Raw genomic sequence first — 22,896 nt, forward strand, 5'->3', positions numbered from 1 at the left:
AAAAGGCCTTCATGAAGCTTTATTTCTCCACTCTTCTACTGTGTGTGAAGCAGTGTGTGCTGAAGACTGAAGGTGAGCAATAGATGCTTTGAAGTGGGAGATGTTTGGAATATGACTCCTCTAGGAGAAAACGAAGGAGCTGGTTCCTGCTGCTTTGAACCCTCTGTGTTCGGCAGCCATGGTTGTTGAGGGCCTGGGGGTCTTCTTGCTGCCCAGGCAGCGGACGGTTCTTGCCCTTTCTGAGATTCACTCCAGAGGCAACATCCCCCCTGCCCACCTCCACCCCTGTCTTTCACAAAGGGTTGTGAATCGTGGGGATGTGGGAGTAATTTATGTTGGCTTTTAGTTCCTTTCTGTAGGGAAGCCTGCCCCAGGGGATTGTTCTCTAAGTGCCCCTTTCCCACCTCCCTGCCCTATGTGACCACTGGCTAATAAAAGCTGTGCTTGACAAGGGCAGAGAGAGCGGGTTCCACCCTGGTGGGTGACAGTGGGCTGGGGAGGGACGCTGCCAGTGCTCTGGGACAGAAGGTGGTGGTGACCTGGCTTCTGGCAAGAGGCTGTCCAGCAGTCCAGGAGGGAGCTGTGGGAGGACACAGATGGAGCAACTGAAAGTAGTGCAAAGGTAACATGGGGAGGAGCCAGGAACAGACTACAGGAGGGGGTCTTAGTATATGGCACAGCTGAAGAAAGCCAAGCAAAGCTGCTCTCTAGTTTTGTTTGACCTTATTTTTTTAGTTGCCGTATTAATCCGCTAGTGCCAGCTGGAGGAAAACCTGCATGCTTCCTGAGTAGCCATGTTGCTCGACTTGGGTGTTGTTAGCCATTTCTCTCTCCAAGGTCACTGAGCCATGTGACAGCAGAGAGCAGACTTTTAGTGGCAGATTTGTTTTTCCCTTAAAAACAGGAGAAACAGCACTTGTAGTAAGTAAAGGTTGTACAGGTGCTGGTTCAGGTTCTGCTGCTGCTTACCTGTCCTATCCCTAAGCAGAAATAAAGAAGGAGCAAAGACAAGCCTTGTTCTAAAAGGCAAGTAACAGAAGATTGCAGCACTAAACATTTCCTAGTTTAGCTGCAGGCAGCACTGCAGTGGCTGGTGAAGGGCAGGGAGTAATCCCCTGTTCTCCCAGGGAGGCGTTGAGCACCTTGTAGTCCTGTTAAGGCAGACTGTAAGAAAAGACTCCGTTTCTGGTAGCGCAGCTTCTACAGGTGAAGCCCCGTCCCTTGCTGAGGTAATGAAAAAAGCTATGACAAGTTCCTATGGCTGGAGGCAGCTGCAACTACCACTCTGCCCTGCAACGGCCGTACAGCGGGGTGTAAGACTGCTTCCTTCAGAGCTGGGAAGAGGCAGCGTAGATAACGCAGTAGCTTGCAGCACAGCTTTAGGAAAGGCATTGTGCGAGGCCTGACAGGGAAGTTACATCTCCCCCCTCTGGTGTTGAAGTCATCCTTGTGATTCACCACTAAATACCTTCAGCTGTCATGTGACCAGAGCAGTTTTCCATTTGCCAGCAATTTAATGTTTTCCAGCTCTAGCAGCGTGGCTGTAACTGTTCTGTGCTGTTCCCTGACGGCTTCCTGCACCCATGTGCTGCCAGGCTGGCTGGCAGAAGCTGCCGTAGCTTGCCCTCAGTTGCAGAAGGAGTGCCCCAAGTCTTTCTGCGGTCCTTTGTTCTCTGTGAGGGCACCAAACTACTGGAAACTCAGAAACGGGGCCAGTTTCAACCTGCCTAGTTTTGCAAGAAGAGAGAAATGCGATAGTTTGATAGTTAGATCTGAATTAGCCACAGAGACTCTCCTGGACTCGGGAATACACAAATGCAATGGGGCAGCTCCACATCAATGTGTTGGGAATGTGAGCTGCCCACGTTCCAAAGGGAGAAATGTGTGCACTGTACTTACGTCTGTGAAATAAGAACTTTAATGTAGTACAAAGGATTATTAATTCTTATTGTCATGGGAGGAAAGTAGAAATTTGGTAAAAAGCATGTTTACAATCAGCAGAGCAAGGAGGATGGTACTTCACCATTTCATGAAGAGCTCTCACTTCCAGGTATCTAAAGATTTTATTATGGTACAGAGAGGAAGGGCTGGACGGGGCACACCGGGATAAAGCCCAGGCTCCAGGTTAGCAGCGGATTCCCATGCCAATAGCCATGAACGTCCCAAATGTCCCACCACTTTGCATCATTGTTTTGCCAACTCCACCCATCAGCTCTCGTCCTCTCATGCCAATCCTGAGACAAAGAAAAACAGAGGAATTATATAAAAGCTGAAGCCTGACAGGTGACAGACATGCAGCAGAAAACGTCTGATACAACGAGCTAATGGTTGTCTGAGAACCTAAATCAAACGCCACCTCTTCTGACTTAATTTAAAATGATACCTTCTGCCTCCACAAGGAGACAGACTGCAGTGCCCCATGCCTGAGCTACCGTGAACAAAAATGGAGCTGTTCTCTTTGGGGCACTTGAGGGACCCTCGTCAACGGCCATGTGTATTTTTTCCTGCAGTGGTACGAGCTGATGCTGTACCCTCCTGCCACACCTCTAGCAGGAACAGCTTTACCTGCTCGTGCCCCCAAATAACTTTAATTTAGGGGGAAAAAAAAAACAACTTGTGCTGTCCAAGTATTTGACTTACCAGATAATACAAAGGGTCTGAGCTGTTGCATTACCGTTCTGTCTGGCTGCAGTGGCAGTATTAATGCCACCAACTCAAAACCATGTTGTAAACTAACTTCCTATTTACCACTGACACCATATTTTTAATGAGAGAAACCTGAAAGGCCTGGAAGCATCCAGAGGCATTTCTGTTCTCCAGTTCTCATTTACTTGAGAGGTCAGACCAAAGCAAAAAGAAATGTTCTTTCTCAGGAAGCTCTCATAATATTTGGCTTTTAAGCACTTAAGTGACTGTAGGGTCTAAGGAATTTCAGGCACTTGATTTTTAAAACATGGAGATTTTGGCTCAAAAATGGTACAGCAGAAGTAATGTAGCTGTGTCATTCGAGTATGACCGAACCACTGTCACTGCTGCTTCTAACTACCCTAAATCTGTATTTTCTGCTAGCACTGTACCACTTACACATCCTCTCCAGGATCTGTCCCATCGCTGGAGGTGTTCAAGGCCAGGTTGGACAGGGCTTTGAGCAACCTGGTCTGGTGGGAGGTGTCCCTGCCCAGGGTCTTTAAGGTCCCTTCCAACCTAAACCATTCTGTGATTCCATGATCTGAGAGAGATCAGAAAACTTTAAAAAGTCTATCAGATTAGACTTTGTGCCTTTTTCTCCATTTAGGCTCGCTACCAAATAATTGCCTGTTTAATCACAGATTAAAAACTCAAGCAGGAGGAGTTCTGCAAAATATGGAAGAGCTTATTTCAGTAATTCCTTTCCATGGATGATGTGTGCCAAAACCAGTTGGTGAGCAGCGCAAGAGCTAACCTGGAGCAGCGAGTGTTGTTTGTTTCCATGACAACATGCTTGGGGAAGGTAGAATATTGTCCCTCTCTGATTCACAGTGGGATTGTGCCAGTGCCAGCCACAGCTCTGCCTGCACTCTTGCAGTTAAGACTCGGGGTCATTCGGTAATTGCCTCCGTGCAGGAGGATGGGACACCCAAAGCAACCACAATGTAGATACCCAAGAGCGTGCAGAGTACCTCAGGAAGTTTTAGAGCGAGGAGGGGGCTGAGTGTATCTGCACAGACAATTCATCCAGCTCCTCCTGGAGCTGATCTTCCACAGCCTCAGCTGCCCAACACAACCTCCCTTATGAGTGGCAGGAAAAGGAAAAGGTCTCTGAAGCTGAGACCCAGAGGTGATGCCTGCCATTGCCAGCCTTCCCCATTTCAGGTCGCGGCTGAGCAGGCTCTGGAACTGTGGCTAATTCAGAGGCACTGGCAAAGTTTCACCTATGTGACGACATAGGACCAGACCCACAACTCCCTTCCCAATCCTGGAGCAGGAGCATTTCTCTCTGGCTATTGCTCTGTAATGACCTGTCCCATGGAAGCCATTTCCTAGGCATACCTGAGGCAGGAAAAGGTGCCGAACAGCGCTCCTGCAGCCATGCCCACTGCAAAGCCCATCATGAAACCCATCTTTACTCTGTCAAAGCAGCTGGGCTGTGATTGACCGTACGGGCCCACGGTCACAGGCATCTAGAAAAGAAAAGACAAAACCCCATATGGATTTACTGCTTTGTCTAACATGCTTCTACAACCACACTGGGCTAGAGAGCAGGTCCGCACATTTCAGAGCCTCTCGTAAGTGTCGCACCAGAGGCTTTGCAGGCTTTCAGACTTGTTTCCTCGCTTGCCAAGGAGGAAAAGACCGGGATGGCACGCCAGTGCCCTGGCCCTGCTCAACAAGCCCCTGTAAGCGCCGCTACGTCTCCGAGAGCGGTTTCAGCACCTTACACTGTGCTCTCCAGCTCCCGCCGTCACCTGGCAAAGCCTCCGCCGCCGGGCCCGTCCTCCCGAGCTGCCACCGGCCCCGGAGGCAGAAGAGCGGGGCAGCGAACCCGCCCTCCGTCAGCCCCAGGCCAAGGCGGGGGCTGGCGCCACAGAGCGCCCCAGCGGCTCCCCCGGGACGGGCGACCTCCCGCCCGGCCTCAGCGCCCTCCTCACCTCACGGGTGCTTCGGCCGCGCCCCGCTCCTCGGCGGGCGGACGCGGGCCCCGCCGCGGAGCCCCAAGCCTCCCGGAAGGGCTGAGGCGGCCACCGCCGCACCCCCCCGCCCCGTACCTCGCTCCTCCCGGCCGCGCCGCGTTCTCCGCTGCTGCCCGCTTCGGCCTCCGCTTCCGGCGCGCGCCGTGACGTCGACGGAAGTGGCGTACTGCCGCCACGCCCCGCGTCGTGGCCATGCTGCTGTGGCGGCGCCTGGCGGCCCTGCGGGCGGCTCCCGCCCCCCGGCGGCTCTCGGTGGCCGCGCCGCCACCGCCACCGGCACCGGCACCGGCACCGGGTAAGGCAACAGTGGGGCAGAGCCGCTGCCCGGGCGGGGGGCGGCGGAGCCCGAGGCGCGGGCGGGTCCGGCCGGCGGAGCCCTGTCCCGCCGCTCCCGCGGGCGCCTGACGGCGGCTCGTGTTCCCCCTCCCTCCCCTCAGGGCGAAGCGGCGATGGAGGCGGCGCCCTGCGGCCACTCTACATGGACGTCCAGGCCACCACACCGCTGGTAAGGGCCGTGCCGGGCCGCGCGGAGGCTTGCGGTCTGTCCCCGGCCTCTCCCCGCTTTCTCGGGTCGCGGCGGCGGGGCCGCCCGGCTGCCCCGGCCCCTGCGGCCTTCGCCCCGGGCCCGCGCATCTCCCCCAGAAGAAGAGGGGGAGGAGGGGGAGAAATAAACTTTCTTTCCGTTCGTTTTTTTCTGGAGCGCTCGCGTGTTTCCCGAGTTTCGGGCTCTCCCGGCGCCCCCGGGGGTGGCCCTGGGTGAAGCAGCGTCACTCACTGCGGGCTGAGCGACCGCCGCTCCTCCCCGCGGCGGCCTGGGTCACCCTCCGAAAGGCCTCTTCGCTTCCACAGACTCCGCCGTCGCCGCTCGGTGCCTCCCGTCGTGTTCCGCGGGCGCGCTGCGAGGGGCAGCGGTGGCAGAGCCGCCTGAGAACTTACGTCCGCCTCTGCGGGGATGGGTGTTGCTCGGAGGGGCAGCAAGAAATTAATTTAACCAAAATACTTACCTGTGTAGTTTTCCCTGACTTTTCAAGACTTGTGTTTCTTCTGCTCAGAAAATCCCGTTCTTCTGTGGTCGTCTCGATGCAGATCAAGGTTACGTGTGAGGGCACAGAACCGCTGGATACGTGCGTGTGCCGGAGGCGGTGTTGTATATAACATGCAATAACCTCAAGTTTTTGAGATCTGGCCCGAGCTAAACATAGACACTGCAGCAGAAGTGCTGCTAATCCTGGGGCAGAGGAACAGTGGGGTCAGAGATGCTTTTCCTTCCCCGTTTCTCTAAGGCTGGGTGGTTTGTGTCCCACAGGATCCCAGAGTCCTGGACAGCATGCTCCCATACCTGACGGCCTACTATGGCAACCCCCACTCCAGGACCCATGCCTACGGCTGGGAGAGCGAGGCCGCCATGGAGAAGGCGAGGCGGGTGAGTCCTCGGATTGCTGCAGTCATAGTGATTTTCCTGCTGGTGAGGAAATTCAGTGCCGAAGGAAAATCAAAAGCAATGATAAAACTATTATAGTTAGTTCTCTGTGGGCTGAATTTAGCAGCTTCTTCTTTGCTTAGCTATACTTCAGCAGATTTATTGCAAGAAAAAATAGTGAGATTAGAGCAACCGAAATCGCAGAAACCAATACTTTAGGCAAAGGCGTCTCAGGATTTTTGGTTTCCTGAGGTCACAAGCGTGCTGCTGCAGTAGTTGGGGTAACTTCATATTTTCTCATTCTCCTATTCTTAGGTATGGGTCTGTGTCATTTTTGGTTTGAAGTAACATGTACTGTTTTTTTGTCTACCTAAGTTTTATTTTCTTTTATGACAGGCTAATGCTCAATACCACTACTGTTAATGACTATGGATTCCTTATGTATTTTGCATTAATGCAGATATTTAGACTATTATACCTGTAGCATAACTGTGTTAGATACTGGCTGTAACCCTTTCAAAGCTCCTTTGAGCATTCTTGAAAACATTTTGCACGTGTTTTGCTATGGTGAATTCATTGTATTTTATCTTAACAAATCAAATTTATATGTCTTTTTAAACAGCAAGTTGCGGAATTAATAGGGGCTGATTCAAGAGAAATTATATTTACCAGTGGTGCAACAGAATCAAATAACATGGCGATTAAGGTAAAAGGCTTATACTGATAGTTATTTATTGCAGTAAAATTATGCTCTTAAGAACTGTATGCATCTTTCAACAGTTTTAATGTTAATGTGTTGGCTTAGTTAGCAAATATTTGCATTCCTGGATTTACCCCTTGTGGTGTTCTGCTACATACATGGAGAAAATACTGGAATGTTTTGGTGCCCAGGACATGGTTTTGAGGTCAGAGTATAATACTCAATGTTTACCTTACGTGCACCAAATACAATCCTTCTGCTTGTGTCATTACAATTTTTATCATGAAATATAGTGGAGATGCCCACTTCTAACTTTTTTCTGACTGAGACTAGGCAGTGTTTTAACCTTTAGTATGTGGTTAGTCAGGCTTCTCATTGTATATGACTCCATTGCAAATGTTTTTTAAATTAAAAAAGTATTTCTGTTAATAGTGTGTAGAACTTATATCAGTTAATGTTTTCACAGGCTTTTTGAAAAGTGAGATGCTTTGAAAAATGGGTGCTGATGGAAATATGTAGTGTGAATTACATGTCAGTACCTTTTAGATTCATGACTTTGGGGCAAACAGGGAAGATGCAATTGAGTTATATGTAAATAGTAATTTCTTGTTTCTGATCATTTTGTGTAAAGCTTGCTTTCTTCAGTGGTCTAATGGCAAGTTTTGTTTGTTCATGGATTGTACCTGACAGGGTGTTGCAAGGTTCTATAAATCCAGAAAAAAGCATATCATTACTACACAAACAGAGCACAAGTGCGTGTTGGATTCGTGCCGTTCCTTGGAGACAGAAGGTTTTCGGGTCACGTATCTACCTGTTAAAAAAAATGGGCTCATAGATTTGAAGGTAGGTTGTTTACTGACAGAAAGAAAGTGAAAATAGAAGAGGTTCTTGCTTCAACTTGTTGCTCGAAAGGACCTTACGGGCTCTTGATGATAAAGAGGAAAGGATGATAAATAACACAAGGTAGAATGAGAGTCACAGTCGGATCTCTATCACAGTTGGAGAAGGTTTTTCTGTTCTGTGTGGTGCTCTAGACTTTTTCTCAACCAAAATGTCAGTCTCTTATCCTACCGTTCACCTGCTGTCATTCCTTCCCATGGCGGTGGAGCTCTTACATACCCTATAGAGAGCCCAGTACATGACTAGGGTGGAGCTGGCTTTGATACAGGAGTCAGTGGTGAAATTTCATGACCTGAGCTACTCAAGGCATCAGACACAGCGGTTACAATACTTCCTTCCAATTGCTGTCCATGAACTGACCCTTCTGGGTGTGCTGGCCGCAGTCCTGGGATTTAGAAGTTGTATATGCTTATTTCATCATTTGTGTCCTGTAATACAGGACAGTATCAGTTTTATTTCTAGCCCCATTGTCTGGCTTGGAGAGATGTATGTCTGTGGTGGGGTAGAGGGATTGGGCATGCAGGTGCAGAAGTGTTAGCCATGGTCTCCAAGAACTGTGCTGGCAGACCCCTCCTTTGCTTGATGTTTTCTTATATATAATGCAGTTCCTGATAGCCAACCTCGCTTTGTCTAGATGTGGTTTAAGCCGTTCTGTGGGTGGTGAATTCATTAAAGAAAATAGTTCAGAGGAATGTATGAGACATAACAAAAGCCTGTACTGACTTGATTTAATCAAGTCAGGTGGCAGGGTGCATACCAGGGTTAGGGTATACAGAAATGCAATTGATTATGCTCCTCTTCCTGCAGGAATTTCGTGTTCATATGGATTAGTGCTCTCACCAGGACTGTTTGTCAGCACCCAAGGGGTTTGCTGGTAATGTGTTAGTTAGGGGGCTGCTGGTTAAGGTTTGCTAGCAAATTAAGGTACGCACAGGAATCTGCTGTTAGTCACAACTTCTGTCTGTTTGAATATTTCACTAGGAGTTGGAGGCTGCATTCCAGCCAGATACAAGTTTGGTTTCTGTAATGACTGTGAATAATGAAATAGGAGTAAAGCAGCCAATTCATGACATTGGTAAGTACACCATGGCTTCCAGAGGCAAGCTAATGTCACTTCTGCTTCGTTTTGCTTAATATTTTTATAGCCAAGTGCTACTGATGCAAAAGATCAGGTGTAGTATAGTTAAGGAATAAATAATGCTGTCCGAAATAAAAACTTATTTCAAAAGGGAAATAAGGACAAAAATCAGTACTTTTGCAGTATTTCAGCAATTATAGCCTTATTGTACAGATTAGCTGCTCTAGATTCATTCTGAATTATGCGATGGATGAAAAAATTGCACAGAATAACTGGCCAAATTTAGTTTATATACTATAATGGTTTGTTGAACACTTGTGGTGTTTAAGAGGAGTAATGTGCAGAATTTGGGGTGGGAGGGGAAGGTGAGCACCACACTTAGATACCCCTTACCCCCAGTGTTGCCACATGCAGTCATGAACAATTGGTTTGGGGGCGAGAAGGCCGCTGAAGAGCCAGGTTTCTGTAACAGGAGGCAGGAAGAGCCAGGCTCTGAGCAGGCAGGTGGAGGGACAGGGCCCTCAAAGCAGTCTGAGAAAGCAGGTGTAGGCAGAGCTGGAGAACCAGGGTTGTTGGAGCAGGCAGGGTGAGCGGGTGGCCCACATACGCAGCTCCCTGGATCCCACCCATGGTGGTTCCTTGGTAATGTTTCCCCTGACAGTGACAAAACACTCCCATGTCCCCCTCATATCCAAGATGTCCTTTCATAAGATGTTTGTGGTTTTAGACAGTTTTTAGGCTTTGGCCCCTGCCCTGGTGTTTATACTGCATGGTTCTGGAGGGTATTGTTTTCCCAGGCTGTGGCAGGTGTCTCTTCCTGTTGTGCAGCTGATTTTCCTCTTGTTTAGCTGCTACATTTGTCTTTCTTTATTATGCTTAAAGCAATGTTTCCCCCAAGGCTCTTCAAGGTTATATTTCTTCATTGATGAATAATTGACCATCAGTGAGTTGCTTATAGGCCTGAGTACTCTATTTTCCTCCTGTGCTTATATTGCCAAGGCTGTTACTGTTGTCCCACGCTTAAATGGCAGCGATACCTGGTACCAAGCTCTGGTTCCCCCAGTAAGGTCTCATAACACCTTGGTCTGATAGGTCAGGACTGGGGCCTTGCAGAGTTAATCTAAGGCTGTGTTAGTGTGAGGCTTATGGCCTGATATTAGCAGTAGCAATGCTGTTCTCGCTGGACCACGGGTGGACAGCTTCTCCTGTGAAAGTTAATGCTGACTAGTTGTGCAAAGGAGAGGTCTGGGATGCAACTGTGCTCGGTACAGATTCTGTGGAAGATGAGTAGTGAGTTTTTTGATGACGAAGATAAATAATATTGAAGTTCACTGCCCATGAGCTATACATTATTTTCTTCCGTAGTGTGTTTTAGCTCTGGGTGCAAAAACATTGATTACAGGTTTCAGGTGGGAGTAACCAGCCTGTGTGAGGACTAGTGACAATTCTGAGAACATTTTTGAAGCCGAGTATTGCAAAACTTGGAAAATAGAAGAAATGGCATAAAAATACTTGGCAAGTATAAACTTGAAAGTAAGGCTGGCTTATGCTGGTGTTGAGAAGAAAAAGAATCAATAAAAAAAAATGTAATTTTGTCCAGCTGTGGAGTGATCCCTGTAGGTAAACTTGGATGTCCCGTGCAGCCTTTGTACTTAAACTTGGTAGGTGTGAGACTGGAAACAATCTCACTTGTTAACAGCAAAAGGCTTTTTAACTTCTCAACTGAAAAAATTCACTGTAGTCTTACCTGCTGACCTGCCTAAACCTGCACCCATCTAGGCATTGGCTAGAATAGCTCCTACACAGCTTTAGACACTTTACCATAAAAGAAACATGACAGCACCCATTTCTTCCTTGTTCACTTCAGAACTGGTCCCGGTTATGAACTGATGCTTTAAATTAATTGTTGGAATCATTTAGGAATTGTAACCATTAGATGAGATAATGTGGGGGCTTTTGCTTTTGTGTTTGTATTACAGGTGAGATCTGCCGCGCACGTAAGGTTTTCTTCCACACAGATGCTGCACAAGCAATTGGTAAAATTCCTATGGATGTCAATGACATGAAAATTGATCTAATGAGCATCAGTGGCCATAAAATTTATGGGCCTAAAGGTACTTACTGAAGTGCTTTTCTAGAGAATTGTTATTTCCATGCCTACCTTACTTTAAGACTACAGAAGGTATGAAGTCAAACCTGTCTGTCATAGTGACTTACTTAAACTGTGGGAAACTATTCTAAGATCATTACTGGAATGACTTTGGAGTAGTTCAGGCACTACTGCCAGACCTAGAGCTGCGGTAAGTGGATCTTCAGTGCTGATGGGTTGCGAGGTGGCTTCACTGAAGGAAGAAACAGTGTCTTATGATGGTGGCAGCATTAGGAGGAGTGACTTTTCAGGAGTCATATGCTTGGTGTGAAGCAGCATTGATGCTGAAACAGTTGAAATGAAATCACTGGGTTATAGGGCAAAGTTTAGACCCAACTGTAACTTGCAATAAGGAGATCAAAAAGTAACCGAAATGTTTAAATTCTTAGTGATTTTGGTTGTCTTCTACTTCCAATGGCTTCTTCCCTCCAACCCCATTTGTGCATCATCTTTGCAGAATGGAATTTAAAATCTGGCTATGGATTTTCTAGTTGACTAGTATGCATGCATACTATTTGGGAGTTCAGCTGTTATCACTGTCACGGTCCATTTCGTTTGTAATACTGGGTGTAGAAAGGCAGAAATCAGGTTTGCTGTATTCTACGTGCTATTCAGAAACAAAAGGCAAAATTACTATTTTTTCAATGTGTCCTCTTTTTCTGTATGAGCTCTCCTGAGAGCTGAAGACATATCTCTAGTCGAGGACTAAGTTTTCAACCAAGAAGTTTGGGCAAGTGACAGACATAAATTTTCCTGACTTACTACAACCAGAAGTTGCAACCGTTCTTCCTCTGGTGACTAGTCACTCATTAGGTACGCCAAGCACATGAAAACATGGAAATCAAGTTTCTAGGTGAGGAGAGCAGAGAGTGAAATTGACTGGCTGTCAGAACTGGCTCATCTAATCTGTCTGTTGGAAATTGGTGCCACTGATGAGTCTCCATAATGAGAAGAAAGAGAGAGGACAACTCCTGGGACTGGTGCTGGATTGGTAATCCGGGGAAAGGAGTTCTTCTAGAGGTTTCAGTTGGAAGTCAGTAAGGGAACATCAATGAATAAAAACTTAAATGCAAAGGGATGAACTTCAGCTGTGCACAGGAATCATGAGAAGTAAGGGAAGTGTGGAGTCCTTAGGAAGCTGAAGCACACTGCGCGAAACTGAGCTTCTCCCATGGCTGAAGCTCTGGGAGCCTGAATGAAGAGGAACACGAAGGGTGGGAACAAACACCATTTCCTAGAAAAAACTGTGCATCTGTATGTGTTCGCTACATTTTTCTCCAGTGAGGTGTCCAAATATGTGTTTGCTGTGGCAACAAGGAATGTTTCCAAACCTTGGTGTCCCTTTTCATAGTTTCAGAACTATGAGTGTATACTGACACAGCTTTCCTTGTTTTCAAGGGGTTGGTGCTATCTATGTTCGCCGTCGACCGCGCGTCAGGCTAGAACCCCTGCAAAGTGGGGGAGGCCAGGAGAGAGGACTGCGGTCTGGGACTGTGCCTACTCCTTTAGCGGTGGGCCTGGGGGCAGCGTGTGAAGTGGCACAGCAAGAGATGGAGGTATGTGGGGGAAGATATTTGTCCTGGATTCCAGAAAATAATATAACAGGGCCAATTGGGTCTTAGATTCCTGAAGTCTTATTGTGTCCATGTGCTTGAATTAAATTTGATTCTCCTGTTGTAATATTAAGCAAATGTTTTGCGCTATTCACGGCTGGTTTTGGGTAATTGGAAGCTGATTTTTAGCTTTCTTAAGTTTCCTTTTTCTTGAAGTGGTTTGAATAATGGTTTTCTATGACAGGTTCACAGTTGACAATTTTAGTGAAATACGGCTTTAAGTGCTTGTACTCATCTCTCCATTCTGCACACATGTATTTGCAGCATCTCTGAAATGGAATAAATCATGTTTATGTAATGTATATTGGAAAAAATAAGACTTCCTAGTCCATTATCATACCTATTAAATGTATATAAGTTCAAGTTTACTGCATCTATGCAACTAAGAATTTTTTTTTTTCTTAGCTTGAATGGTAGTTTATTTGCTGTTTCTGGTGTCTGAACCTCTGTGTGCTGCTATATCTGTTTGTGGGCACCAATGCATTCCTTCAAGCTGGAATGTAAAAATCCTTTAATATAGTGCCAGTGGGATGTATGAGCCAGTTGCCTGTATGCATAGGATCAAGCTGCTTCCTGGGAGACAGGGAGAGATGTGCCATCTGAGCTGAGTGGTTATGGAAGCCTTGTTGGAGGCTGGAGAGCCTGCAGAGCCTGAGTTCTGCATTAGCCTCAGATCTGGATTCTCTTCCTTGCCTGGCAGAGTTTTGGCGTTTCTAAACCAAGTAATATTTGAGATAGCCTTTTTTCTCCTAAAGCTTTTTCAAGCATATAAACAAGCATGAATTGCATGTGTGTGTCTGGCTGATTCTGTGCACAGGAGCTGATACCATACCTTACTGCTTTTTGTAGTGTAAGTGACCTCAATTTTAGTCTAGAATGGGCAGTTCTCATCGCGTAGGTTACATGTTGTAAAAGCTGAGTTCACAGTAATTTGTGAGTCTTTGTCTTTATGTAGTACCGTTTGAGAGCTCCTAGGGAAATAAGGGGCACTTAACCATAATAGATGCCCTTTCCTGTATTGCAAAATGTGTCATCTTATGACCTAACTTGTCTTTAAACGCAAAGAACTCAGTGCTTTTTATAAAAAATGATTTAACAGCTTGTATGTATAGATCTTTCTGTATGGTTTGGAATATTTTTGAAGGCTGAGCTAACTAGGACCAAACTGGTAATTCTCTTTTAAAACAGTCTCTAGTGTACGCAAAGTTTGACAGTTTCTTTTCAAGTTTCAGTCTAACCAAAGTCTCTTCCCGAATCTAACCAAACCCAGCTCCGTCAGTCTGCTCATGGCTGGTGACACAGCAGTTTGAGTGAGGTCAAACCATACACTGTTTATTATTTTGGTCTCTTTTCTGGTTTCTTTGCTAGTATGACCATAAGCGAATCTCTCAACTGGCAGAACGACTGGTTACAAAAATAATGAGTGAAGTTCCTGACGTGGTTATGAATGGAGATAGAGAGCATCGCTATCCAGGTAACATTAGCAAAATCCTGAGCCCGTTAGAACCGGCTTGCTCCTCAGGGTTAATGGCCATGACTGAATAATGCACTTTAGCTACACATTGTGCAAGTACTGCCATGTGGGGTAGGATTTGCCCTAGATTTCGGTTGATGGAAGGTTTGGGTTTTTTTTTCCCTGTTTCATTTATTTGTATGTAGGATGCATCAATTTATCTTTTGCGTATGTGGAAGGGGAGAGTCTTCTGATGGCGCTGAAAGATGTGGCTCTGTCTTCAGGCAGGTAGGTGGAATGTGTGGGAAGGATAGCAGTATATTTTGGAGAGAAAATAACATTTGCTAATGGAGGTACAAACCAAGGGGTGGTCTCTGTGCTCTGTATTTGAATAATTGCTTAATGAGTCAGCCTGGCATTGATTGCATTCTAAGATGGTGTTTCTCCAAAGTGGCACATTTCAAATTTATTCATCCTGAAAGCAAAAAAACCCACAACCAAAACAACAAAAAAACAACCCACCCTAAACAAACCCACAAAAACCAACCTAGAAATTCCTACTTCCCAGCCTTGCAGACTGGTTAGCTGCAATCTGAGTAGCCTTGGTTTGTAACTGCTGGTGACACTTTCATTCTAGAGGCTACCGGCATTTGAGCAGCTTCTGTCTTCCTGCAGGATTTCACACAAGTGGCAGATTGTAACTGGAATCTAGCAAGGCTGGACTTCACAGTTTTTTTTTTTCTGAATTAAATTAGCTCATAGTGCCCATGTTTAATGCAAAAGCAGAAAGAAAACTGAATACACCTCTTTGGAGCTCTGCTGACTCTACAGGAGTGACCAGTAACATTTCTATTACTAAGACAAACTTGCTGCTCACGATGAAGTTAATGGAGTGTAAAGACACCCTCCCTTCCTCACCTTTGAGAACAAAGTGGTCAGCATATCTTATTAGAAATATGTTAGCGCTATGAACATGAAGAACAAGTCTCCACATGACTGTCTCTGAAGCTGAACACTTCTGTAATTTGAAAATCTCTTCTGAGGCTCTGTTTTGTGCACCAGAGAGCTGTAAATGGCTGTAAACAGCTCTCTAGTTTGTGCTGCATGTTGCTACCCGTAAAAATTGAGTAACAACATGTAACCAGCTTTGCCTACTGCTTCAAGATGGAAGTTCTCTGTGCTGACGACTATAACTAGATCACCTGGCTCTGAATTCCTCTATGCACTGTTTTTCATTGCTTTGTTCTGCTGTTAAATAGTGTATATTTGTTGTCTTTTTTAATGTTCCTGTTGGTACCTTCTCTGGATAGTTCTGTCTTGGTTTCTTTGTCTTTTTTTCATGGCTTTCGCTTCAACTACCTCTTAGTCTGCATTCCCACTGCTTCTGTTTGGCATTGTGTTTATGCTTGCTGTGTTATCTCTTCTTACCTCATTCTCCTAATTTATTACCTGCAGTCCCCTCTAATGCCTGCCCCTTCCAGCCTTTTTCTTCAGCAGCAGAAATACTACTGCTCTTGCTTGTATCCAGTGGTTTGTAAGAGGCTGGAGAAGCTGATACGGGTTGTTTTAAGGAGTCATAGTAATATAAAATGTCCGTAAGTGACTTGTGCTTTGTTGAAGGAGATTACTGAAGTGTTACTTCAGTGTAGCATCTGCACATGAAAAAATTTGAAATTTGCCTGCCTTCCATTTCCCCAGTGCTTGCACATCAGCTTCTCTGGAGCCTTCCTATGTTTTGCGGGCAATTGGAACAGACGAAGACTTGGCTCACTCATCTATAAGGTGCGTGAAGTGGTCTTCCCTAATGCTTCCAATTTTTATTCTTTTCTGCTGAAAGTAGATGGTGGTGGATTTGTTCCATCCCTCCATATTCTAGTCTTTAATGGTTTTCCTTTGGTCTAGATTTGGCATTGGTCGTTTCACTACAGAAGAAGAAGTGGATTATACAGTGCAGAAGTGCATACAGCATGTTAAGAGGCTGAGGGAAATGAGGTGAGCCATCCTCTTTTTGAACGTAAAGACTTCTTAGGTACGATAATCATTTGAAGAATTGGATTTAGTTGAAAGTAATTGTTTGTTTCAAAAATCTGGTGGTGTCTCTGTATATAAGCAAGCAGTACTGCCAGAGTGGGTAGTGGACCTGACCTTAACAGTAGTGAAAACTTTTAAGGAAATAAACCTGATAACAAACCTTCTCCCAGATCCTGCCTTTGTCAGGGAAAGAATTTGAGCAGAGCAAGTACATAAGTCAGTACCTAGAAGTTTCTAAGCCAGAAATGGTATTACTGTGTTTATGTATCAGTAAGTTGTTTTATTTTGATGAAACTGAAAGACTCCTGACTCCTCTGTCAAACACAAGGGTGCAGTCCCTAAGAGGCATGAGTACTTGATGCCCAAAGTGGGTGCAGTAAGTGAGGTGAGGTGGAGCACCTGCCCTCTCACCTCTTGTATTTTGGGCTGAGGACACAGTTAAAGGAGTGATCGTCTGAAGCTTACTAACCTCCAGAAGGGGAAGATAAGTACATAGGTGTCCCCTAGTTTCTTGTGTAGTTGATGAAATCGTCTGTTTGGTTATTGTTGATGTCATCCTATGCACTTTAGATAGCCCTCATTTGTCTCCTTTCTTTACAGCCCTCTCTGGGAAATGGTGCAGGATGGAATTGACCTCAAAAGCATTAAATGGACTCAGCACTGAGAAAACATTGCTATTCATGGACTAGATGTGGATGTGGATTTAAATGCATTTTCTGTACATTCCTGAACAAATTATACAGCATTTCTGTTTTTGACACTTGCAATTTGACTGGAAAACTACCCTTTCTGATCACAAAGTCTAAGAAGCCAAAAATGAAACTAGTCTTTATCCTGGAGAAAGGCAGGATGATATAACACCCATTGCATTTATATTGACTCACAGAAATTTATGCTAAAACATAATTTATTTGGAAATGTATTTTCTAATAAGGAAATGAAGTCAGTGTGTTACTCCTGGGCCAGTGGAATCCTGGCAAGAGGTTGTTGCCTCTCTGTGTAGAACATCCCGTGTAGCTGTTCTGTTTGCAGCACAGACCTATTCCCAGGGCCCCAGTTCTTTCTGTTTGAGGTGGGTGTCCTGCATCAGCGGCTGGTTTTGTGCTGCTCAAATGCTTTGTATTGTGAGAAATTCTCAGCTAGGAGGAAGCTTGGCATTTCTAGAGGAGAAGGATGCCTCAGTGTTGCTATGTGCCTTCACAGTTAAGTTGTATGTGCAGTTAAAGAACAATTTTTTTTTTTTTTTGAAACTGAGTATTTTTGGCTCTTTTTCCTTGGTTTTATCTTTTTTTGGGGAGGGGGAGGGTGATGCTTGTACAGACTAATGTGCATTAATCCAAAACATCCTTCTGTGTTAGAGTTTATGATGCCATGATGATGCACTTTGCTGTCCCCTCCACTGTGTTTTTTCCATGCAATTTTTTTCTAAGTAAGGAAAGAAAACTTGAATGACTGGGGAAGGGGATAGGCAGAATATGTCAGCTTCAGTTGCAGTACTGGTTTAGTTGGAATGTGGTCGGGGGGAGCAGATCAAGTGCAATGTCTTAATGCAGTCTGGATTTTTTGTTGGTTTTTCTTTTTCTCCCCTTGTGGAGTCCTTTGCTGTTACTCAGAGTTTGCCTATGGGCTGTTGGCTTCTGTCACTTCAGGGAGTCTTGCCCAGTTGAGCCTGTATGTTTTGTCTGGAGATGAGAACATGGGTGTCTGGAGTTTTCTTTGGGTGATAGACTGTTCTTCTGTCTGACTAGAGACTTACATGGGAATCCCTCGTTCCCTGCAGATGCTGGGAGAAAGTGTCTGTTCAAAAGGGTTTGATGAGACTAATTCATATCAGTGTTTCTCCTTCCTTACCTTTGGTGATCTTTCCAGTAGGAAACTTAACCCCTTATTACGAAGTGCCTCTGTATCTGTTGTAAAAGCAGACAGCTCTCAAATTAGTTTGTTGATTGATGGATGCCATATTAGCTGCTGAATTTAATATACCCTATAGACAGTATGTCTTCAGTTCTGGGCGGTGTCTACTTCGAGGATGAACCATGTAAAAGCTGAAACTAAGTCTCACAAGGTGGATTGTGTTACAGAAGCTTGTTTTGTGGTTTTTTTTTTTTGATACCAAGGACAGGTTTGGTTGTTGGTAATGCAAAGCTAATCCTCAATTGTTCTATTTGAAATTATCAGCTTTAGCAGTTTTAATATTGTAGGGCTGGCACCTTATATTTCATCACAATGTTTTTAAAAACTACCATATGCATAAATAGGTTTTAGAGGTGTTCTGTGTACTATGTTTTATCCTTGGGCCATACGTGTTTTCTGGATTAAGCATGTAATAACACTTTCCCAGCATGTTTTAGAACTGTATGTTTATGAAATTGTTCTTTGTGGTTCATGGATGATATAAAAATACAGATAAGACTTAAACTTGGCTACTTTCAGTCTTTTCGGAGCCACCTTCTTGACCGAACTATGCAGCACAATCAGTAAGTTGCTAAATTGCAGCCTTTCACTAGAGAGTAGAGAAGGATAGACTAAGTTTTCTGTGAACGCTGTTAGCAGCTCTTTCTGTCATCAAGTAGGCATTTGACTTTTGGTGAGTCATTATTCTCAGTGCCTGATCTGAGCTACTTTTTTTTAAACTTTAATAGTTTAAATTGTGATGATTTTGAGAAGAAAGTGACTTAAATCTTGAAGATTCTGGGCACCTCTTATCTAGTAAGATTTCAAATATAAATTCTACATGTAAAAACTCATTCACACTGTTAACAAATGTTTGTTTGAAAATGCTTGTGGGACAAGACGAGGAAAAATTTATAGTGGAGATACTTTTCCCTGTGACAGAAAGAAGTAATGCCAAGGATGAATGTCTGGTTGTACGCTACTGAATGCAGTTAATACTTTTTGTATGGGGAAGTAAGTTTCTTTGGGAGAATATTTACAAGTGGAACTGCCTGTAACTCAGAAGTGAGGGGGCTGTGGGGTTTTGTGGGTTATTTTTTTTTTTTGGTGATTAATTGGAGCCATCTGCAGGGCATTAAATTAATAATACAAGGGAAAGATACCGGAAAGGTGAGGATTTAGTGTCACCATTTTGCAAGTGTCATAAAAATTGAACCAGTGCGACAACTAGGAATAAAATAAACTTCCAGTAGTGCAAGATGGTTAGGTAATACATAAGGGGAGCAAAAAATTCTACTTGATGAATTTTAGTGTTTATAAATGCTGATAGAGCATATCACCTAACTAAAAAAAATTATCAAATATTTCTTCAGGAGGCATAATACAGAATTAGACAGTTACCTGTTCTGGACTTGAGGAGACTGAGAGGAGGAGAGTCAGTTAACAGATTTGTTGACAATGTTATACAGCCAGCCATAAACTTACTGACTATTTTTTTTAAATTATAAATTAACATAAACACTATTGCTCCCAACAAAATACCACCTCTTGTCTTTGATCTGCCTGATTGATTGGCTTGCTGTTCTGTCTGGTTTGACTTCAGTCATGGTCCAGCTGTTTTCAGTCAAATTGTTTCTACTAATATGTATGCCCTGTGCTTCGAACCAATACAGTTTGCCAAAGTTGAGTCCCCAAAAGTTCGCCTAGGAGATATATTCTCCAGTAAAGGTGGTTTTCATTAAATTTCAGGGTGGCGAATAAGGTCCTGCACTGGAAGAAAGTGAATGTCAGTTTTTAAAATAGACAAGCTGAGTGCTTGGGAGAACTGAGCACTCTGACAGCTGATGTTCCTCCTATCTATCTGAAACAGAGTAATAAAAAAAGGCTGGTACAAGGTGCTCTTATAAGACGAAAAACTCATACTAATGAGCCATCAAAGTGGTTTTGTGCTGAGTAGGCGTAGTAAAACAAACAAGGTGTTTAATTTAGTTTTAAAAAGTAACTGTGCAGGATCAATAAGGCACATCATAGCTGACTGACACATTTTAAGTATAGACAGGAATGAGGGGAGTATTTCTGCGAGGATTATTTCTGTTGAATATTTTTCTAAATGATCTGGAAACAATTCAGATTTGCAGTTGACACATAGTAATCAGAAAGGAGAATACGAAGTCTGAATCATTTACTAAACTGGGCTCATTCAGCCACACTACATCCTTGTACAGATGAAGGAATAGGATCAGAGGTGGTGTGTACAGAACGGTCTCTCTAGGGTGCTGGAGAAGTAAGGAGCCTGAGATTTGGGGTAATGTTTCCAAATTAATGGTGTAGCAAAAGTCTAATGCAAGGAGGAAGATATTTTTATTTCAGATGTGGAATGCTGGTTCCCTCAAGCTTTACTTTAAAATGTCCTGTGTACATTTTTTCCCCTGGTTGTGTACCTAATACCCTACTTCAGTTTTGGTTTAGTTGGAAGAGACAGATAAATTAGCGCTCTCTCAATAGTTTCCTAGTACCTAATAAAGGCAAATCCCATTCTTTTCTAACACCGTTTTTCTTTTGCCTGCCTTCTGCCGCATGCATGTTATGGGGGAGCATACTGGACGTTGCTGCTGCTGATCCCTGTCTTTTAACCTTCTGCCTACCAGAGACACTTTTCCCCCTGCTGTTGGTACCTAACTGCATCATGCTGCCTACTCCTCTGGTACCCTTGGTCACTTGGCATGCTCCTAATACTAGTCCGGGATTTTGTTCCTTCTCCTCCACTCTATAAACAAATCTGCTTCTGTTAATCTTGAGTGAACTAAATATTCTCTCTCCGTGAAAATTTGAATATGGCTGAGAAGACAGTTGGAGACCTGTGGAGGTAATCTGTGTGACAGGCATCTGTTCCAGACTTTGCTCCAGCTGAGCTGCAGCACAGACCAGAACGCTTGGAGTGCAAGGACACGTGCTGGTCTGCAGCAGCTGTCCAGGGCATCAGGGCTTGCTCTCCAGTGTACCTTCGTGTCAGCACAGGCACAGTATAGACGCCTACTGAGGATTATGTAGTTTGGTCCTGTTTTTTTGCTGGTCCACACAGTAAACATCACAAGTCTCTCCACCAGACATTACTTCAGCAACAAAAGGCAACGTGGTGACTCATCACGTTGCACAAAAGCTGAAAAGTCTCAGTTTTCTTCTGACATGGGATACTCTAGCATTGCCCTTTCGTTATCCCACACCTTCTCCCCGCGGCAGGGTGGCCGGTGCAGCCTGGCTCTGCTGCAGCGCCGCAGAGCGAGGCCCTGAGCTGCAGGGGCTCCTGCTGCCCTGGTGTCCCTTGGGAGAGCAGCTCTCCGGGGGGCTGGCGAGCTGGGCTGTGGACACCTCCGGTGACTCCAAGGACCTGCGTCTCTCAGCTGTGTTGAGGGGCGCATGCTGACAGCTAACCCTGCCTAGTGTCACTAACGCTATAAAAAGACAAATGACTGGATACTACTACCTACAGTAATCAAGGCATGATGTGTAAGCAGATGGAACACCTAGCCAGACAAAAAGGAGGTGTTAGCTTGACGGAACTGATAAATTTTCAGGTCAGCCATTATCATAAATACTAAATAGAGTACAAAACCTGTAAACCCAGAGCTAATAGGGAGAAGATAAACAAGTGCAGGGTGTTTATTGGGAGGGATGAGGGTGGTAAAGGACGAGTACTTGGGAGTAGAAAGAGGGGATAAATAAATCATGGAGTGGGGGTTATTGCAGCGCTGAGCAGCCCCAGGTCTGACCCCATCACCACAGGACAACACACCCATCACACCGTTTGGCCCTGGTTTCTGTTGAGTGGTGAAAAATAACCAGGTTAACTGAATTGTTCAACTCTGCAATTTGCTGGAAAAGTGTTTGCAACGTGAGGGGATGGTTTATTTTCATTTGCATCAGACTGTGCAGGTTTTTTTTTTTTTTTCATTGAAAATGGATGCTGCTGCAGTACCCGTGTTCACTGAAGTGCAGTGACAGTGTCTCTGGAGAGGCCTCCAGCTGTTCCTCAGCTCAGGACACAGTCCCGTTATTTGTACTACACGTGTATTTGGTCAAGCAAAGGACAAATATAGATTAGGGCCGTTACACTCAAAAGGGCATCGGCCCAGGGTGATCTGACTTTCATTTTAATTCTGCAACCTGATCCTAAGCGAAGAAGTCAGAAACAAATGCTCTCTTCAGGGTTCTTTTGCTCGCTGGAAGTTCTATGCCTCCTTTCGAGTCCCCATTCCCTCAGCAACAACCCTCAGCTATACCATCATCAATTTCCTGAAAACGCGTCACACCGTCACCGCACCGCCGTTGTACCAGAAGCAGCCGTGCAAGTCCCGCACTGAGAGCCCGCCCCGCCCCTCCGGCTCCCGCAGCTCCCCCCGGCTCTGCCGTTCCCTCCGCCGCGGCCGACGGACGCCCCTTCCCGCCCCGCCTCCCTCAGGGGAGCACGCGCCCTCTGCCCGGGGCGGGGCGGACGGCAGGAGGCGCTGCGCGCGCCGGTGGACCCCGCCCTCTTCGTCCCGCCTGGCCCGGACCCCGCCCCCTCCCTGGCGGCGCCGCATCGGGGCGGCCATTTTGTGGCGCGGGGCGATCGGTGGCGCTGGGCTCGGCTCGGCGCGGCGCGGAGCGGGGCCTGGGGCGGTTAGGCTCCGGTCTAACCCTTTTTCCCGTACAGATCCCTCGGTAAGAGCGCGGCGGCGCCTGGGCGGGCTGGGCCGCCTGCCCTGCCCCGCGCTGCGGGCCCGCGGTCGGGCGAGGCGAGGCGAGGGGAGGGAGGCCGGGCGCGGCGCGGCTGGCACGCGTCCCCGCGCACAAAGGGCCGGGCCGGGCGGCGCCTCCCGCGCTGCGGGCCCGGGGCGCCGAGCGGGGCCGCTCCCGCCTCGTCGCGGCCTGGTGCGCTGCGGCCGGGGGGCCCGGGCCGCGGGCTGGCCCCCGCCCGCTCCTTCCCTCCCTCCCCCCCTCCCTCCCGCC

General features: G+C 46.1%; 3 protein-coding genes across 5 annotated transcripts in view; 2 read left to right on the forward strand and 1 right to left on the reverse strand.

Moving 5' to 3' along the window:
- Positions 1-1,895: 1,895 nt before the first annotated feature.
- On the reverse strand, positions 1,896-4,799 carry ROMO1 (reactive oxygen species modulator 1). Of its 2 annotated transcripts, none has more exons than XM_082491263.1 (3): positions 4,746-4,799; positions 4,030-4,160; positions 1,896-2,234 (listed from the first exon to the last, which is right to left on the reverse strand). In XM_082491263.1, the coding sequence occupies exons 2-3, from the start codon at positions 4,158-4,160 to the stop codon at positions 2,126-2,128; spliced, it is 240 nt and encodes a 79-aa protein (XP_082347389.1). In that variant the 5' UTR covers positions 4,746-4,799; the 3' UTR covers positions 1,896-2,125. The 2 variants fall into 2 exon arrangements, with proteins under 2 accessions (XP_082347389.1, XP_082347390.1); XM_082491264.1 differs by lacking the exon at positions 4,746-4,799 and adding an exon at positions 4,629-4,734.
- Positions 4,800-4,862: 63 nt separating this feature from the next.
- On the forward strand, positions 4,863-18,523 carry NFS1 (NFS1 cysteine desulfurase; the record flags this gene model as incomplete). 2 transcript variants are annotated; one of them, XM_082491206.1, is made up of 13 exons in its annotated part: positions 4,863-4,965; positions 5,108-5,175; positions 5,977-6,093; positions 6,713-6,796; positions 7,481-7,633; positions 8,672-8,765; positions 10,748-10,882; positions 12,316-12,473; positions 13,899-14,004; positions 14,190-14,271; positions 15,682-15,765; positions 15,886-15,975; positions 16,615-18,523. In XM_082491206.1, the coding sequence occupies 13 exons, from the start codon at positions 4,863-4,865 to the stop codon at positions 16,676-16,678; spliced, it is 1,338 nt and encodes a 445-aa protein (XP_082347332.1). In that variant the 3' UTR covers positions 16,679-18,523. The 2 variants fall into 2 exon arrangements, with proteins under 2 accessions (XP_082347332.1, XP_082347333.1); XM_082491207.1 differs by having other exon boundaries at positions 10,748-10,804.
- A 3,984-nt stretch (positions 18,524-22,507) lies between these two features.
- Positions 22,508-22,896, forward strand: part of CPNE1 (copine 1) — a 45,684-nt gene continuing 45,295 nt past the window's right edge. Inside the window, exon 1 of the mRNA XM_082491262.1 lies at positions 22,508-22,608. The gene's annotated coding sequence lies outside the window, so the exon portion shown is untranslated. The remainder of the gene's footprint in view (positions 22,609-22,896) is intronic.

The sequence above is a fragment of the Vanellus vanellus genome, assembly GCF_965231255.1.
Source record: "Vanellus vanellus genome assembly, chromosome: 15".
Taxonomy (NCBI): domain Eukaryota; kingdom Metazoa; phylum Chordata; class Aves; order Charadriiformes; family Charadriidae; genus Vanellus; species Vanellus vanellus.

What these genes read in the sequence shown, in the direction of transcription:
- ROMO1 (XM_082491263.1), bottom strand. Translation starts at nt 4,160, where the DNA reads ATGCCTGTGACCGTGGGCCCGTACGGTCAATCACAGCCCAGCTGCTTT. An exon ending in GGCACCTTTTCCTGCCTCAG is followed by an intron (nt 2,235 to 4,029) that starts GTATGCCTAGGA and finishes TCTTTGTCTCAG; the next exon opens with GATTGGCATGAGAGGACGAG.